Raw genomic sequence first — 17,812 nt, forward strand, 5'->3', positions numbered from 1 at the left:
AGGCAAGACCGAGAAAGACCAAGTCCGGAATCAGCATGGGGAAGGCAAGCGAGGGGCGAGTTCGCAGCACAGGTAAACAGGCTGGCGAGGCGCAGGGCGCTGCCGCCGCCGCGGCCACCCAGCGATTTCCAGGCACGCAACTCCGCCTCCAGGGCGCTCTCCCTTGCACGCTCGCTCAGCCGCTCGCTCGCAGCCTCAGCAGCCGCCGCAGCATCACTTCACACAAAGGACTGTTACCCGCTGAGCAGCTCCTCCACCTCCACGTCCTCCTCCTGTGACAGCAGCCCCGACAGCAGGGCTAGGGCGCGGCGGCGGCGGCGCCGGGAGGACCTGTCACTCCCAGCAACCGAGGCAGTGTCAGTGGCTTTTTTCTTTTCTTTTCTATTTTGCTTTATTATTATTATTAATTATTATTATTTTTTGCCCTTATACCTCTTCGCCTTTCTGTGGTTCCACCCACCTCTTCCATCCCTTCTTCCTCCTCCTCCCATAAACAACTCTCCTACAACCACCCCTCCTAATAAATAAATAAAAGGAGGAGGGTAAGGGGAGAGGAGGAGGGTAAGGAGGGGGGAGGAGAGAGGAAAAGGGAGGCAGCGTGATAGAGCGAGGCAGAGTCCGAACCGACAGCCCGGAGCCCGCACGCACCTCACACCATGAGATGGCGACGCGCCCCGCGCCGGGCCGGGCGCCCCGGCCCCGCCGCCCGCTCGCCACTGCCGCTGCTGCCGCTGCTACTGCTGTGGACCGCGGCCCTGGCGCCAGGGGCGGCCGCCGGCGACGAGGCGGCTCCCGCGGGGGCCTCCGTGTGCTACTCGTCCCCGCCCAGCGTGGGCTCGGTGCAGGAGCTGGCTCAGCGCGCCGCGGTGGTGATCGAGGGAAAGGTGCACCCGCCGCGAAGGCAGCAGGGGGCACTCGACAGGAAGGCGGCGGCGGCGGGCGAGGCAGGGGCGTGGGGAGGCGAGCGCCAGTTTCCAGCCGCCCGATCTGGAGCGCGGGGGCCGCTCGCCCAGGACCCGCTGCCCTCCGCCAACGGGACCGTGACCTCCTGGCCCACGTCCCCGGCACCCGGCGCCGACGACCCGGGAGATGAGGCGCCCTATCTGGTGAAGGTGCACCAGGTGTGGGCGGTGAAAGCCGGGGGCTTGAAGAAGGACTCGCTGCTCACCGTGCGCCTGGGCTCCTGGGGCCACCCGGCTTTCCCCTCTTGCGGGAGGCTCAAGGAGGACAGCAGGTACATCTTCTTCATGGAGCCCGACGCCAACAGCAGCAGCCGTGCGCCTGCCGCCTTCCGAGCATCTTTCCCACCTCTCGAGACGGGCCGAAACCTCAAGAAGGAGGTCAGCAGGGTGCTGTGCAAGCGGTGCGGTAAGTCTCACGCCCCTGGGGGCGTGCTCCGGCCGGGCCCGGCGGGGAGGTGGAGAGCGGGACGCGGCGAGCGCACACCCGGGTTCGACGGCTGCGGGGCAGACACGATCTGGAGGAGTTTCGGGGTTGTAGACTCCAAACGAACCTCAGAGAAGGAGGTTTCGCCAATTGGATTCCACAGAGCCTTCTCCGGTTTCCTGTTTTCTAGGCTTTGCCATTGGTGAAAGCCCACTTTTGGTCCTCGGTTGGGGCCGCCTAAAACTTTTTAATCTCTTGGGGTTTCGTTCACCAAGTAGAATGGAAATGGCCGGTTGCTTTCTCGAGAGTGCAGTGTTGAACTTGGCTTTGGTTAGGAGCTGCTGAATTTGGGCTACTGTTGTGGGGTTTTTCCTTTGAAGGAGGAGGATGAGTCCCATAGGATTTTAACGCCTTCTCCTCACTTGGAGTCCTAACTGTGGAGAGGGTTAGGGGCTTGTGTGTGGAGAGCCCCAATAAAGAAAGGGCAGCGCACTGAGATCCCTCTAAATGTGGCAGAGCTTTTGGCGAACTCAGTGTCCAACAGATAGGTATGGTCTGTACTTTGTGCATGTGCGTATGTGAGAAGTATAAAGTTGTTTTTTTGGAGGTGAAATTATCTCAAGAATTTTTGTTTTCACAATATTTTGGTTTGGTGTATGTTTTGGCACGTGCGTGAATCAGAACAGATGAACGTAATTATGGAGCTTCACGTGTAGGCCCTGAAGAATTTCGGAAGATGCGTTTAACAGTCGATTTCCCAGACCTTTTCAGGTTTACCACTTAAAGTATTCTTCCCAGGTGTCTTTCATAGGATCAGGTGTGAGAAATTAGCTGATAATCTAATTACATTTCTGGGGGATCATTAAATTTATGTATTTATAAAATAATTTCTAGGTTCTAAATATCTGTATAATTTCTTGATTACCATATAATCACTAAAACATAGCAGGTTTCTTCTCGAACCATAAATTAACATGATTACACATCACAAATTCTAATATGCATAATAGCTTTTTCTTGGGTCTTTATGTATCTAAGAGATGGTGGGGTTAATTGACTTTTTACAAAACTCAGCATCATGCCTTGCTCAGTCTGCCTGAGATGCAAAGTGTGTCAGTTCTTTTACATTTGTATCTCGTGATGCCTAATTATTTAAATTTCTGGTTGGCATTTGTGGTGCTTATATCCTGCAGTTAATTAATACCCAATGATGCAGTTTTAATGACAGGGAAGAGCATTCCTCATCCACTATTTCCTTATCTTAAGGGTGCACTTTGGGTGCCAGAGACCTGTTAAGACTGCACCACTCTGTGGACAGAAGCTGTTCTCAGACAGTGGTACTGAAGAAAGCTGAGTGACGTTGGGATTCCCTGGGTCTGGCTGATAGATGTCACTGTAAAACATGGGAAACACTCTGCTGGGAGCTGTCTTATTAGGCAACACAAAAGCTCCACACCATTGTACTGAAGCATATATTATTCTGTTATAGAATCTGAAACAAAACCTTTTAAGCCATGCCATTGTCCAATTTTCACATTTTATTATATGTAATTCAAGAAGGATTTTGCCCCAAACCATATGAATTGTGAATCATTTACTATACATGGTAGGAAGTTAATATAAAGGAGACTGTAGTTGGCAAGGATGTCTAGGATTGGGAGTGCGTTACTAGATTAGCAACAGTGTTGGTTTGCCTTTTAACTGAGAGTAAATGTCGGACTTGAGGGGAAAAGGTCTTATAAGTGTCTAGAGGATGTTTGGAAATGGGAAATTCATGTTGTCTGGAGGAATACTATCCTATTTTTGTGCTTCTAAGTGGAAAAATCTTCACTAAAAGTAGTTTTGCCCTTTTGTCTGTCAGTCAAACAAAATACATAGTTGTAAGTTGTGGCATGCTAAGCGAAGCAGATTTTTAAAATGAGCTGGAAATCTCCCTGTGTAATTGAGTAGATTCAGAAATCATGAGGTTACTGCTCTAAGTTTGGGCAATTATTGTGTATATTTGGTGATTTTAGTATTATATACTTTAAAGGAGGATATTGCTTGAAACCTTAACTAATAGATTTAGCTAAGGACTAACTGAAATCATGCTAAAATTTCTCTCGAATTTTTATGAACACAATAGTTATTGTAACATTGTATGATAAAAGTCAATAGTGTAAGCTATTTTATATAATGTAAACTTTATAAATCCATATTTGGAATGTTGGGTGTAAAAGTATGTGAAAACTTGTGAATTCGTTCAATTGTGTGGTCACAGTTAACAATGTCATATGGAACCTGCCGGGCAAAGGGACACAATTGGGAAAAAATATACAGAGAGAACAGCGGCTGGTTTGTCCTGATTGAGCTGCTTCTGTGTGCTTCTGGTCAGAAAATTTCAGGGAGAGTGATGGAGCAGACAGTCCTTCTCTAACGACATGACTCTGCCCTGGGGGCATGATGGTTGTGTTCCTGCCTGAGCCATGATGCTAGGCTGGAGAGGGAATATGGCAAAGTCATTTTGCCATCTCATACCTAGGGAACAGTTTCCAGCTCTCAAGCGTTCAGCTGCAGTGTTGTTTCCTACAAGTTGCTCACTAGTGTAGAAACCACACGTGCAACAGATTAGCCTCAGTGTTGAGCTAATAGAGGTCTTCCTTGAGTTTTTTTTCTCCTTTTTCTTCCTAGCTAAGCTAAACTCCTGAGTAGTGTCTGTAAAAAAGAAGTTCTCTGAAAAATGGACCTTTTTGAAACAGAAACTGTTTAGTGTATTTTAGAAGACAACACAGAATCTCATAGCTTGTTTGCTTTATATTTGCAGTTTGCGTAAATTACACTTCCTTTTACAGTTATTTAAATTCGCCCCAACCTTGGTTTTTCTCTTGCTCACTGAAGCATCTAAGAAATATTTCTAGGTTTTATATTCATCATACTGCAAAATAATTTGCTGTTCAATGAAATTTCTATTATGAAACAAATCATTGTTTGAAGAGCAATGTTTTTAGTTTTCAAAGCATTGTGAAAACTAGTCAGAAGCTAATTTCCAAAAAGGAGTAAAAATACCGAAGTTGAATAACATCTATAATTGGGCATGCAAAATTTTTATATCAATTGTGTTCTTACAAGCTAATTTAACTATTTGGTATGTCATATAATATTGGAACGTATTGACAATGTAGACATGTTTATCAAATATTTATGATAAATGACACTGCTTTTTCTAATAGCCTCAATAACTATTTAATGAAGTGTGCTGACCTTATGGTATTATGAAAATGAGAAAAATGCTGCAGGGATTTTCCATCCAGCATTGAAGAAAATTATTCTTAATAAAAGCTATATTAAGGAAGTAGCAGTAGGAGCAGATACAGCTTGACTGCTTGTATTTCATAAATACACATGTAAATTTAATTTCCCAAGTGTTCGTGACTGCTCCCTTTAAACTGTATAAATCTTACCTTCAAAAATCTATACTATATTTAAAACACTTCTTTCTGTTGAATAGAAAAACTATTATTTTAAAATACAGATGTTAAAAAAATGAAACCAAGATAGGTCATTTGGGAAAACAACTCCTTGAGATAAAAATATTTTAAAAAGAGAATTTAAATATCTGAATTAGAATATTTTACAAGCACTAGGGGATAGTTTCTCATCGGTTGTCGGAGATCTATAAATCCTCCAAATCTAGGGAATGTTTTACCATATGTCTTAATGTATGTATTAGGTAATACCGGGAAGCTTAAACAGCACTGAGGGTCAAAACAATGAGCTGTGTTCCTGCTGGCCTGTATATTTATAGTAAATGAGGGCAAAAGATGTGATTGGGTGGGTTATTGCCCTTGTCAAATGTAATCTATTTATTGTTCAGGAAGTCTTCTTTGCTTCAATGCTCATTTTTCCTATTTTTCTTAATTATAAATGTAACATCTTTTAAAACACATTTTTAAATTTTGGTGACAATTTACAAACTTGCCAGATGTTCAAAGATTCTCAAACGCTCATATACCCTTAGTACTTAGAAATACTGGGCTTTCTTGTTTGGTTGCTTTTGGTATGCAGAAATGATATGAAAAAATTATAGATAGTTCTGATCGAATGGGTATTTTGATTAGCCTTATAGAAACAAATGCTAATCATGAAAATGAAAAGTATATAATGAGTAACAGTGGTAGAGATTCATTGATTATTATATTCATTGGAAGTATATAATAAAAACAGTATATAGTGGAAACAAAAGGTAAAAAATTAGGGCTCTTATTGACACATGTGATTTGTTACCAAAAACAATAGTGTAACATGTCTTTATCAAAGCTTTCATAAGAAAGTAAAAACTAATTTTTAATATTTTTATTTTTAAATAACCGAAATTTTTATTGTAGAGTTTTCCATCCATATATGAATGCTCTAAATTTGCACATGCACATGTTGCTTTGTGTCTTATGTTATCATAAAATAAGTTAAAAGTAAAGTAACATTATGAATGAATGCATGACCTAGCTACTCTCCCTAGTATTAGTCACTTTATAATAATTAAACAACCGATTAGTGATATGTATATCCTGTCATACTTTGAAATATAAAGTTGAATTCTTTGCAAATTTAGAGTAAATGGATTTAAGTCTCACTGAATTGAGGTAAGCGCTAGTCTAGAGCTTATGTTTTCATATTGTTTAATGCCGTGATGCACTTGAAGTGAGCTTGTTTCTGAAGCTTGCCTTCTGGTTCTCTGTCCCCAAATGATCAATACAGGTTGAAGTAGATAAAAGACATTCCGGTGAAGTTGAAAATTAAAAAATGGGTTGACTAATCTCTGCTTGGCATAGATCCAATTGATAGGAAACAATTACCCCCAATATAGACTTGCCATCCAGAAATGCTAGAGAGAGATGCATAGTGGTAATTTACTTTCTTCTTCTTTTTTTTTTAGTCTTTAAGAGAACTAGGATATTTTTTCCCTATGGCAAATAGTTTCCTTGGAAACTATATCCTAACCTTGGTTTACTCCATTAGGACCTAGTAAAATTTATATCTTGTTTTTCATAATAACTAAAAATACAAAGGGAAGAATTTTAGTTTACCCACAGCTTGGATGGTACATGGGAAATGGTTCTACCAGTTCCTAACTCAGGCTTCATAGGTGTTTTCCCTTCATCTCTCTTTCCCTTATAAATGCTGCAAGGGAAGGCTTTCCGTAAATGTGAGTGGATGCGCGAGTGGATCTTAGTCTGTGAGAGACCGAAGTGTGGGATTACTGTTCATCATCGCGCTGACTAGCCTTCTCTTGACACCTTGGAATTCCGCTGTCTGGGTCCAAGTATGTCAGAAAATGGAGGTCTTAGATCACCAGACTGTGAATGTGGATGGTCTTTCTGTTCCTAATAGGCTCTGTCCATCCTGTGAGGATACTGATGGTAACCTACACTGCATCTCTACTTCAGACACTTTCCCCTCCAAAGCCCAAGGCTCTGGCTTTGGACATCTGCCCCAGTGTGCTGGAACCTATAAGGAAACAACTCAGAGAGGTATGCGATTACAGAGCTGGTAGCCACATTTTGGAGGTGACACTGGGCCAAGAGAAACTAGAGAAGGGAATCGTTTCTTTTCCTTCTGTTCCTCAGTGACAATATGTAAGCTGAGCTGAACCCACCATAAGGGGACCTGCCTGATGAGAACACTGGAGTTTTGGTAGTGGATGTACCCTGGGGTGGGAAGAGTGCAGCATTGTCTGCTTTGCTAAATTTGGAAAGCCCACAGTAGTAATACTGTCATTCCAAATGTTGTCTCTAGTCTGGGAATTCTATTAAGGCAAAGGAGGCTAAAACATCAAGAGGCTAACTAAAACCACCTGGTTATAACTACCATTCATTGAGTTTCTATCTTTTTTGCCTCTTTGATAGGCACATACAACTCGATTGCTATTATGTAGATTAAATACCTATTCGATAATTAATTAAATGAATAAATGAATAAATAATGGAAGTATCTGAGCTCTTTGGATAGTGACAATCTCTGTTCTAGGCTAACTTTTGAAAGAAGAAGGAAAAACACCCACATCTACTGATTCTTTCTCTCTATGTCTCTCATTTGCTGAGGTGGGTGTGTGTAGGAAGTAGCACGGGGAGCCATATCCCACCAGGACACCATTTCCTCCTCTCTCCACCCAGAGCCTTACCTCTGGATCGACCTTTGGGCTTCAGAGAAAGGGTATTTGATTTCCTAAAATTCGTGTTTTGTTTCCTCAGTTAGTTGTGGACATTGTTTATTCTGTGTAGTCCATAGCCCCAGCTGGGAAAAAACAAAAGTTCCCTGTATTATAAAGACTCATAAGCACAGAAGAAATTTTGAATAGTCAGTGAATCTGTATCACTTTTTAGCAGACCTATTCCCAAGTCATTCCAATTTATTTTGGGTACTAGATCTCAGAACTTGGAAATTCCACATGCTTAATCTCCCCCACAGGTATTACCCATCTTAGCCCAAGTTCAGTTCTTATAACTGAAGATAGAAAATTACTGCTTGCATCCCTAAGAACTAATACAAAGAAAGATTTTAAATGAGTTATTTTCACTTTTTTTCTTTGTTTTTAACATCACCTCAGCTCTTCGTTGGACTGCAGGTGGGATGGCACACATCCATTTGGGCTCTGACGAATAATGAGATCCTTTCCCTTCACTTTCTCAGTCAGCCCTAGAGATACCATGGGCGACAATGTGTTATCAGTGAAACAGCAGATGCAGTGGCAGCATTTTCTTCTGCAGGGAGCATCCTGGCTGCACCTCTGTGTAGAACATGATAGCTATCTACTGAGGAGGGGAAAGATGGCTGTATTTGCTTCAAACAGAGTTTTTCTTTAGACTTTGCCCTTTGGAGGTGATTCTGGCGGTTAGAGCTCTTTGGTGGCTACCAGGATGAAGGTGTTCTGCTCAGAGTGGGTGTGCTCATCATCTTGTCATTAGCACAAATGGGTCACCACTTTGAAATTGCCCAGGTTTTCTACTTCTTTGCCAGCCTGGGCACATCTGAGATGCTCTTTCCTCCATCGTCTTCATTCCCATCCACCGAGATTGCTCACATCTTGTCCTCAGAAACACTAGCAACTTTTCTTTCATTGGAGTGGGGGTTAAAAAAAAAAAACTGGAGCATTTGGGAACTTAGTCTTATTCTGGTAAGCAGTTTTTTTTTTTTTTTAATTCAAATTGTGGTAGCAAAATTTATCAATTTAACCATTTGCAAGTATGCAGTTCATTTGCATTAAATATTCACATTGTTGGGCAACCATCATCATTATCCATGTCCAGAACTTTTTCATTTTTCCACACTGAAACTGCATACCCGTTAAATAAGAACTCCCCATTCTCTCCTCCACCAAGCCCCTGGTAACTACCATTCTACTTTAGTCTCTATGAATTTGACTATTCTAAGTACCTCATATGAATGGTAACATACAGTGTTTGCCTATTTGTGACTGGCTCATTTCACTTACTATAATGTCTTTAATATTTATCTACATTTTAGCATGCATCAGGGGTTCCTTTTAAGACTGAATAATATTCTGTTGTACGTACACAACATTTGTTTATCCATTCATCTGTTAATGGATACTTGGTTTGCTTCTACATTTTGACTATTGTGAATAATCCTTCTATGAACATGGATGTACAAATATCTATTCAAGACCATGCTTTAAATTCTTTTGGGTATATACTCAGAAGCAGAATCACTGTATCAGATGATAATTCTATGTTTTACTTTTTGAGAAACCACCATACTATTTTTCACAGCAGCTATACCATTTTACATTCCCACTAGCAATGAACAAGAGTTCCAATTTCTCCACATTCTCACCAGTGTGTGTCATTGTCTATTGTTTTGGTAATAGCCATCCTAATGGGTATAAAGTGGTGGCGAGAAGTTTTTATGTTGTTTTTTATTCAAATGTAGTGCCTCTAATACTGTCATTAATAAGAACAAAAGTTGTTCAAATACAGAAGTGTTTATCTATTCAGCTCTTAATTTACCCAGCATTTAGGCTCCTGAATCTGAAGCCACCGAATGACAAAATTACAACAGATAATAGCTTAATAAAAACAAATAAAAGGTTTAAAGAGTAAACTTACATATACATAAGAATATGTATTTCTATTCACATTGCTCTTGACATGGTCCAGAAAGGCACCTTATCACACTTGGATTTGTACCAGAATCTTTTAATTGATTATATATTCATTACTTTTCTATTTTTTTTTTCTAATTTCCATGCTTCTGTTGTGTCTACTGCTCTAAATTGTCTGCCATTAAACACTGTACTGGAGGGTGAGTCATTCTGAAATACTTCTTTTATTAGCCCTCTTTCTCTGCTTAGAAATTTTTAATGGATACTCCATAGTTAACTCCAGATCCCAACATTCAGTGTCCTCCTTACTCCAAATTAAATCTAATCATCCTGGATTTTACTTTAGGAAGGCTTTCATCCAGTCTACAGCAATTGTTCCATGAATGGGCTATGCACTTTCCTAACCCTCCTGTTTGTACATATGCCATTGCCTGTACCTGGCTCTTTCTTCCCTCATTTCTGCCCGTGGAAATTCCACATCTACTTCAGGGGACAGCGCACATCCTATTGCTTCCGTAATGTCAAGTCCTAGCAATGATTCTGCTGAAAATACTCATTCTAGCCTTTGAACACAGAGCTCCTTTTTACTGTATACTTTATACATGGTGCTATTACAGATTTCCCTTGTCATCTTGTGCTTTTTTTTTGAAATTGATGTATTTTTAAAATTTTATGTACAAGTATATGTCTTGCCTCATTCAGTAGGTCACAGTATCCTTGGGGGCAGACACTTGGAGCATCCTCAGCGTATTCACAAGTGAAAAATGCTCTGGCCTCAGAGTCAGAACTTCTTTCCACTTCTAGCTTTGTAGTTTCGTTCCTGTGTCGTTTTGGGTAACTTTACCTCTTTAGATAAGTTTTATTTATTCCTTCAGTATGGCCTCCCTGGGCCCCTGGATGTGTTCATCTACTCCAGGAAACCCAATGCTGCTTATAAATTGTGGTTCCCAATATGCAAAATGAGAAGGTAGAACTAAGATGCTTTACATGGTCCATTCAGACCGCATCTGGCCTTCATCTCAGAAATGACCCAGCTTACAAACCAACCACTTCTGCTCCTGCCTCTAGAGCTTGTCTTTTCCTTTCTTCTCATTTTAGTATTGTTCTAAGGAGAGTAATCATGGAAAAAACAATTGTGAAACTTTTAGACAATGCGAAAGAGGAATAAGAGAGCTTAATGAGAAGGAGGAGAAAGTGTCTTCTTTCTCCAAGTCTTTTCCCCTCTGTTGCCTTTCTGTGCTATTTTTTTCTGATGTCTGAAATACTAAGTTATTTGTATTCCTGAGCATCATCAAGAAGCAAATACCATTGACTCTGCATGCCTGTCTTTGAAATTATAAAGTATGATTTATTGATTAATCCAAATTGTAAACTTATAAAGCAAGAAAGTTCAGTCATTTGTTTTAATAAAATGACAAAGAAGATTTAAAGTGTTTTACCATGAATTTTTATTAATTAAAAAATGTAAGTCTAGCACTGTTTTAGGTTGTAATAATTAGTGCTGCTGTGAAAAGGGACAAGGCGAACACACAGAGCAGGGAGAGTTTGGTTTTCAGCTGGATGGCACTGGTTCTGATGATGGTGGGGAAAAGGTTCCAGCCTTGATGCAAGATGGGGTTAAGAGACCTCCTTTCTCAGCTCCCAATTCTTGTGGTTTGGGCAAGGAACTGATATATTTTAGTCCTTTTTTGAGTAGAACGAGCGATGCAGAAACAAGTTGTCAAATGAGGAATAATTTGATCTGACTTTACAATTACTGCATGAAGAGGCCCTGGCGGTGCCACAGGGGCTGCAGGGCAGGCAGGGCTCAGCTGGGCTATGTCCAGTTTTTTTTATTCCTTCAATTTGGACTCCCTGAGCCTTTGGTGAGTTCATCTACTCCAGGAAACCCAATGCTGCTTATAAATTGTGGTTTTTAAATTCATACCTAGCCCAAACCCTATTTTTCCCGTGTATCCAACTACTTACAAGATAATCCACCCAAGAGTCATACAGACACTTTATATTAAACATTTAAACAGTGTCTCATTATCTCCCCTGCCAGTCAGTCTGCATAATAATGCAATTACTACCACTACTAATATTACAATCACTACTATTACTACCAGTGGCTTCCTTGATTGACAGCTTATTCTGTGCCAGATGGCATAGTAGGTGCTGATGTGAATTCAGTTAACCCCTCACCATATGATAGCATCAATGTCTTCGTAGGTACTCCAAACCAGAAACCTCTCCTTCTGCCCCATATCAATTTGGTGATCAGATCTCATTGATCTTACTTCCTTAACTATCTCAAATTCCTCCCTTCCCTGCCATCTCCATTGTTTCTGTAGTAGTTCCCTTTCTTACAGTATCTGTAACAACCTCTTATCTTTGCTCATGGATTCTCCCCTTCTTAAATCCATTCTCTATACTGTTGCTGAAACAGAAAAGATCATACTATACCCTTGCAGGAAACTCTTCAGTTGCCATCAGGATAAAATCTAGAAACCTTAGAATGGTATATAAGGCCCTTCAACTTTTGTCCAAATTTTCTTATCCAGTTCCTTTTTCAACTTGAAACACTGTGCCACACTGATGGCATTGCTTCACATGTACCAAATGGCTTTAGGGCTCCATGTGTTTGCACATTGTTCCCTTTTCCCAGAAGAATGGTTAACTGAAAGTGTATAGATAGGTAATGGATTTCTCCTTAGTCTTTAAAAAGCTTGAGTTAGAAGAAAGTATAATGATTTAGAGATACGTTCATAGTATATTGTCAAGTGAAAAAAGTGTATTATATAATATGCATATATTACTTTTATCTATCAGTCATTTACTTACCTCATCAGTCTGTAAATCTAAAGAGAATTAAAAAGTGTAAAAGCTATATAACAAAGTGTTAATAGTTGGGCACGGGAATTATTGATATTTAGAATTTTATACATTTTGTTTTTCTGATGTTTCTATAACGTGTATTACTTTTTAACAAAGAAAAGCAATAAATGCTATTTTTAATGCAAACACTGATTTATAACAAGGACTGAGTCTTACTTAAGGGACTTTGCCCCTTTTGAACACTGCCTTCTTCATAGTAGATGTATTAGTTAGGGTAGGCTAGCTGCTGTAACAAATGGTACCCCAAATATATAACGGCAAAACTGCAGTAGTTTATTTCTGCCCAGTGAATGGATGAACATGAGATGTTCCAGTTTTCACTTTCCTCTGAAAGAGATCCATGTTAACACCCGAGGCATAGCTAACCCCACTCCAGACCAGATTGATTGAAATAGGCAGGGTTCCAATTCGTGATGGTCATTTTATTTTAATGGCATAGCTGTCCCTTGAAAAGTGGTCAAATTTGCCTTTTGCTGCCTCATAACAGTGGGAGAGCCCAATAAGTATGTGCAGAGCAGATCATAGCAACCACCTGTGTTTAATGTAGATAAATAGCATATTAATTACATGTTCTTTCCTCTGCTCAAATTAGCATTTTGTGGGTTAAGTTTGCAATAAGTCTTTAAAATTTAATGCTCACTATATCATTGGAAATGCAGAGGGTCAGATCACATCCATTTTGCCCTTTGGTGGCACATTAGTTTGCCTTTTAGAGCTCCATGTTTAACAAATCATTTTGATATAGAGACTGCGGAAAAATACTTTCAGGCTTTATCACTGCTTACTTAATTGGGTTTCATGATGCACACTTATTCTTATAGTAGGATAAATTAAAATGGCTGATAAAGCTGCCCGTAAAAGCAAAATTGTTAGGTTAAACCTGCCTGGTGTATTAAATGTATTGATGAGTAATTTTTCTACCATTTTTAATCACTTTTATTAACTTTTCAGTAGTTTTATTTCCAGTAACTTGCTAAATAACAGTCATTATATATTTAGTAATATTTCTCTTTAAAATGCTATTGAAAAGCCCATGAAAATGATTAAGGTGCCAATATCATCCACCTACTTCCTGTTAGTAAGAATAGTTGGTGATTTTATGATTAGCTGGGTATATGCTTGTGCTTCCTTTGTGCAACTCAGGAGTAAAGGGAACCAGTTCGTAACACGTAAATACAGACAATGAATGAATGGTTTTGAAACTGTGTAAAATAGTCTTTTAGGCCTCTACATTTTGCAAGTTGCTGTTATGCTCTCTTTAAAATATTTTATTAACTATTGAGAAGATAAAGGAGGTAATTCAGAATTGTGTGTAAAATATGAAGAATAATGATACATTTGTTTTGCTCTTCTTCAGTTTCTTCTTTGTCATGGGCCATTTGGCTTTGTGAGGTCTTGAGTTCCAGGTGACTAAACAGCCTAAGGCATTATCTCACCCGCAGGTCAGTTGGGGACATATCTATTCATTAATTAAAATGGATTAGAAATTTATCATTAATTTACCCCTTACTTTTTTCAATCAGTTTGTATAGCCCTCAAGTCCTATTTCTTTTCTCTTAGATATAGGCACTCCTGACCTGTGAGAGAAATTGTAGGGGCCATTCTGAAGATGTTGCTTAAATAAATTATGAGAATCATAAGAATGCTAAATAACTGTATGTAACTAATAGAAAAAGAGAAGCAGCGAGCATACTTTGTTAATTTATTTACTCGATAAATATTTATTGGGCATCTGTTATTTCTTAGTCTTTGTACTGACTTCTGGGATCACAGCAGTGTAGAAATTAGACATGGCCCTTTCTGAGCTAATAGGATAGAAAGACAACATAAGTAAGCTTTGTGTAATTGTTTTCTCTTTCTATCTTGTTAGCTATCCTATGTATCCTGATATAAACACACACACACACACAGTTTTGCTAAGCTTTGTAAGGGAAAAGTACAAGATACTATGCAAACACGTAACAGAAGACTATCTAAGTTTGAAAGATACAAGAAGGTCTCGTTGAGAAAGAGGCATTTCCAATGGTGTTAGGGAGGAGGAGGAGTGAAGAGGAGGAAAGGACATTGCCAGCGCTAAACTAGGAGAGGAACAGCGGAGAGGAGGGTCAGCACTAAGGAGGCATGAATGAGGTCTGAGAAGTAAAGAAAAACAAAATCAGATCATTCTGGAATTTTCAAGATGCTGGACTTTGTCCTGAAAGCATGGGAAACCACTGCAGCTTCTTAAGCACAGGCGTTATAAGATTCCACTTAAAATGAGCACAAGAGAATGGAATGAAAGGGACCTGCAGTGCATGTAGGGAACTCAGGCGGGGCTCTAAGTGAGATTCGGATGTGGGCTTGCCCTAGAGCGGCAGCGGCAGAGATGAAGAGAAGCAGAAGGATTTAAGATTATTTTGGAGGCATCTTTTAGTCTTGGTTATGAAGGAGGAATGCTTATGGGGGTGCGGGGAGGATGGTTCCTGGGTTTCTGGCAGGAGCAATTGTGTGCATGGTTGGGAGTGAGATGGGAGATATTGCAGCAGAAAGAGGGTTAAGTTCCATGTGTTTCCGATCTATCCAAATGGAAATAACTATCCAAAAGCACTGGAATGGATAGAGCTCAGAAGAGCAGCCTGGGTTGGGTTTAAGAATGTGGGAGTTTTTGACAAGGACATATTTCTGTCTCCATGGGGTAGATACAATTGCTTAGGGAAAGTGGATAGAGGGTGAGGAAAAGTGAGTAGAGAATGAAGCACAAAGAACAGCAGCTTTTAAAGATGAGGCAGAGGAGGAGGCAGAGGTGACAGGAAAGGAATAGCGAGAGAAGTGAGAGGAAGACTGAAAAAGGATTCAAGATGGAAGAAGAGATCAGGTGTGTCTCTGTCCCTAGAGAATCCTTTTAGAAGATGGAGAGGGGAAAGCCCAAAGCAGTGTTGCCTCGGAGCTGACTGCTGCCAGACACAGTGTTTCTGAAAGTGCGTGTTATTGGCAGCAACACAGAAGCCTTATCCAGCAGTTCTGGTGGGTGGAGCCCAGACGGGGAGGATCGAAGTATAATGGATTATTAAGATTGTGTTTAGTAGTAAATATAAAATTTATTTGGACATAAGTAGCAGGAAGCAGTTTTAAGAATTCTGAACTCTTTTTTGGGGGAGTGGGGCTTGGGGTTGGGAAGAATGACTCTACTTCAGAGAAATAATGGGTAGTTTGCATAAAGATATGATATTATTTAAAAAAATCATCAAATTGATTAAGTTATATATAGTGTTACTAAGGTGTTGCTAAAGGTCACCCTTTTATTAGTGTTTTTCCCCTTAGCTAAGAATTCTTTCCTGTGTACCATGTAAGCCACTTTAATGACAAATTATTGTTCAGATTTTTCTTGACACACTAACTTGAAAACTAACTACTGTCTCTATAGTTGGTACCCAGGTCCTAAGGGAATCTAATGCATTTTCACATCAATGCTTGTGGAGTGACATCTCTCAATCTAATTTGGAAAAATATTTGAGTCAAAAGGTCCTTGGACCGTGTATTTGGTTGACAGAGATACCTTTATTTGAAGGTATGACTGAGCATTTTAATGAGCAGCAGTCAAGCGATCCAGAGCTATTATTCTGACAGTAACTGAATGCATTTTTCCTGCCCATCTATATAAAGTCTTTTTATTGTCTAGTATGCTGCTGAATTGATGCGTTCATAGCTATCATTTGCATAAGGAGTTTGAACCTCCATGAGAAGAATGGCTTTGAATTTCCTGTTTTCATTTGTTTACCTTCTGTGAAGTAATAGTTTTTTCATGCAAGGATTTTGTTTTTTACCTTGAGTTTTCCTAATTTTAATACAGTGTAAATGTTAGAAGTCATATTTATGAAAATTACACATTATAAATAAAAAGAAACGGGGAAAAATTATGAAAGGAAATCTCCAAAAAATAGGAGAGAAGCTCTGAATCCTCCACCCTCAGCAGCAGACTCAGACTCCTCAGACCAGTTCGACCTGGAGAATCATGGTTGGGTCTTTGGACTTGATGTTCTCTGATCAGGGACAGACCAGTGATTTGCAAAAATGGTTTGCAGATTAGAATATGAAGACCCCATGGCCTTGATTCCTGGAGACAGCGATTCATTTGGTCCAGGATACGCCCTGAGAATCTGCATGTTTGGAAATCTTTCCAGGTGATTTTGGTATGCACTTAGATTTGGGAGCCCTTGGATCCTGTGGTCACTAAGATTTTCTCAACTAATAAAGCTGAGGATTCTCTGGAAAATCAGGAGGTGTGTAAAAAAAAGAAAGAACTGGAATTTACTGAATTTCTATTATGTGCCAAACATTTTTACATATTTTACCTCCTTTATTCCTTAACACCATCTTGCGAGGTTTATCATTTTATTACAATTTCAACCTGAGACTCAACAAGGTTTACAGAACTTTAAAGGTCACACAGCTGCTGAGAGGCAGAACCTTTATTTGCATTCAAGTATCTGATTTGCTCTATTAAAACCATGACACGGTTCAGAACAGTGCAGCCCGGTCGCATTATCCCTTGAGTGGGGTTGTCTCGCCCTCTCTGTTGTAGTGGGTACCCATTGCTAATGGAAACTTTCCTATTGATCTTCAAAGAGTGTACATGTGGGTGATTGGATAGGGAGGACCGGATGTGTTGTGAGAGTACTGAAGTCAGATCCACTTGGACAAAACTATGTCTTCAACAGTCTGCAATGAATAAGCCAAGTTATTGTGTCCAGAGATGACATTGTGTCTCTAAAAGGTCTGTGCCAACGAGTTTGTTGTCTGAATGAGGAAACACCACACATCGACGTTAGTATTTCTCCAGGAAGGGAATGAGACGGTTGGCTGGGGAAGAACTGGAGGCTGGCATGAACTTAGCATACTGGTTAAGGGTCAGGCCTTGGCTCCTGGATGTACCTCTGTCACTTGTGACCTTGGGAACATTGCTTTATGTTTCTAAACTTGCTATAAAATGAGAATGATGTGTCTCTCTTAGTGATGAGTATGGGTTGAGATAATGATAACATATATACAGCATTTAGGTCATAACACAGTAAGTGCCTTATTAATGCTAATTGGCAGGGCTCATGGGTAGTCACCATGGAGCAGACCGGAGGCAGGGAGGGTACAGTGTAGTTGGGGACATGGAAAGAAGTAGCGTTAGAGGCAGAAACTAAAGATGAACATCACCTGCTTGAGTGCTGTGTTCTCTATTCCCTTACTTATTCACAGTTACCTGACTTGTGGTGTCAAAGGTCCTTGAACAGAATGCTGCTACTCCAAGCATGGTTTATGGAGTAGTAGCATCGTACAGCGAGTCTTCGCTGATAAGCTCTTGGAAACTGCGATTTTAAGGGAAATGACATATAACAAAACCAATTTTACCATAGGCTAATTGATATAAACAAGAGTTAAGTTTCTGTGGCATACTTCTGGTTACAAAAATACCACCCGACT

The 17,812-nt window shown here is 40.2% G+C and overlaps 1 protein-coding gene across 1 annotated transcript in view; it reads left to right on the forward strand.

Annotated features, from left to right (window-relative positions):
• The first annotated feature begins 656 nt into the window (after nt 1–656).
• NRG1 (neuregulin 1) overlaps nt 657–17,812 on the forward strand; it is a 1,003,268-nt gene continuing 986,112 nt past the window's right edge. Inside the window, exon 1 of the mRNA XM_011372000.2 lies at nt 657–1,368. Coding sequence (XP_011370302.1) covers nt 657–1,368 — 712 coding nt within the window. The remainder of the gene's footprint in view (nt 1,369–17,812) is intronic.

The sequence above is a fragment of the Pteropus vampyrus genome, unplaced genomic scaffold, assembly GCF_000151845.1.
Source record: "Pteropus vampyrus isolate Shadow unplaced genomic scaffold, Pvam_2.0 Scaffold8, whole genome shotgun sequence".
Taxonomy (NCBI): Eukaryota; Metazoa; Chordata; class Mammalia; order Chiroptera; family Pteropodidae; genus Pteropus; species Pteropus vampyrus.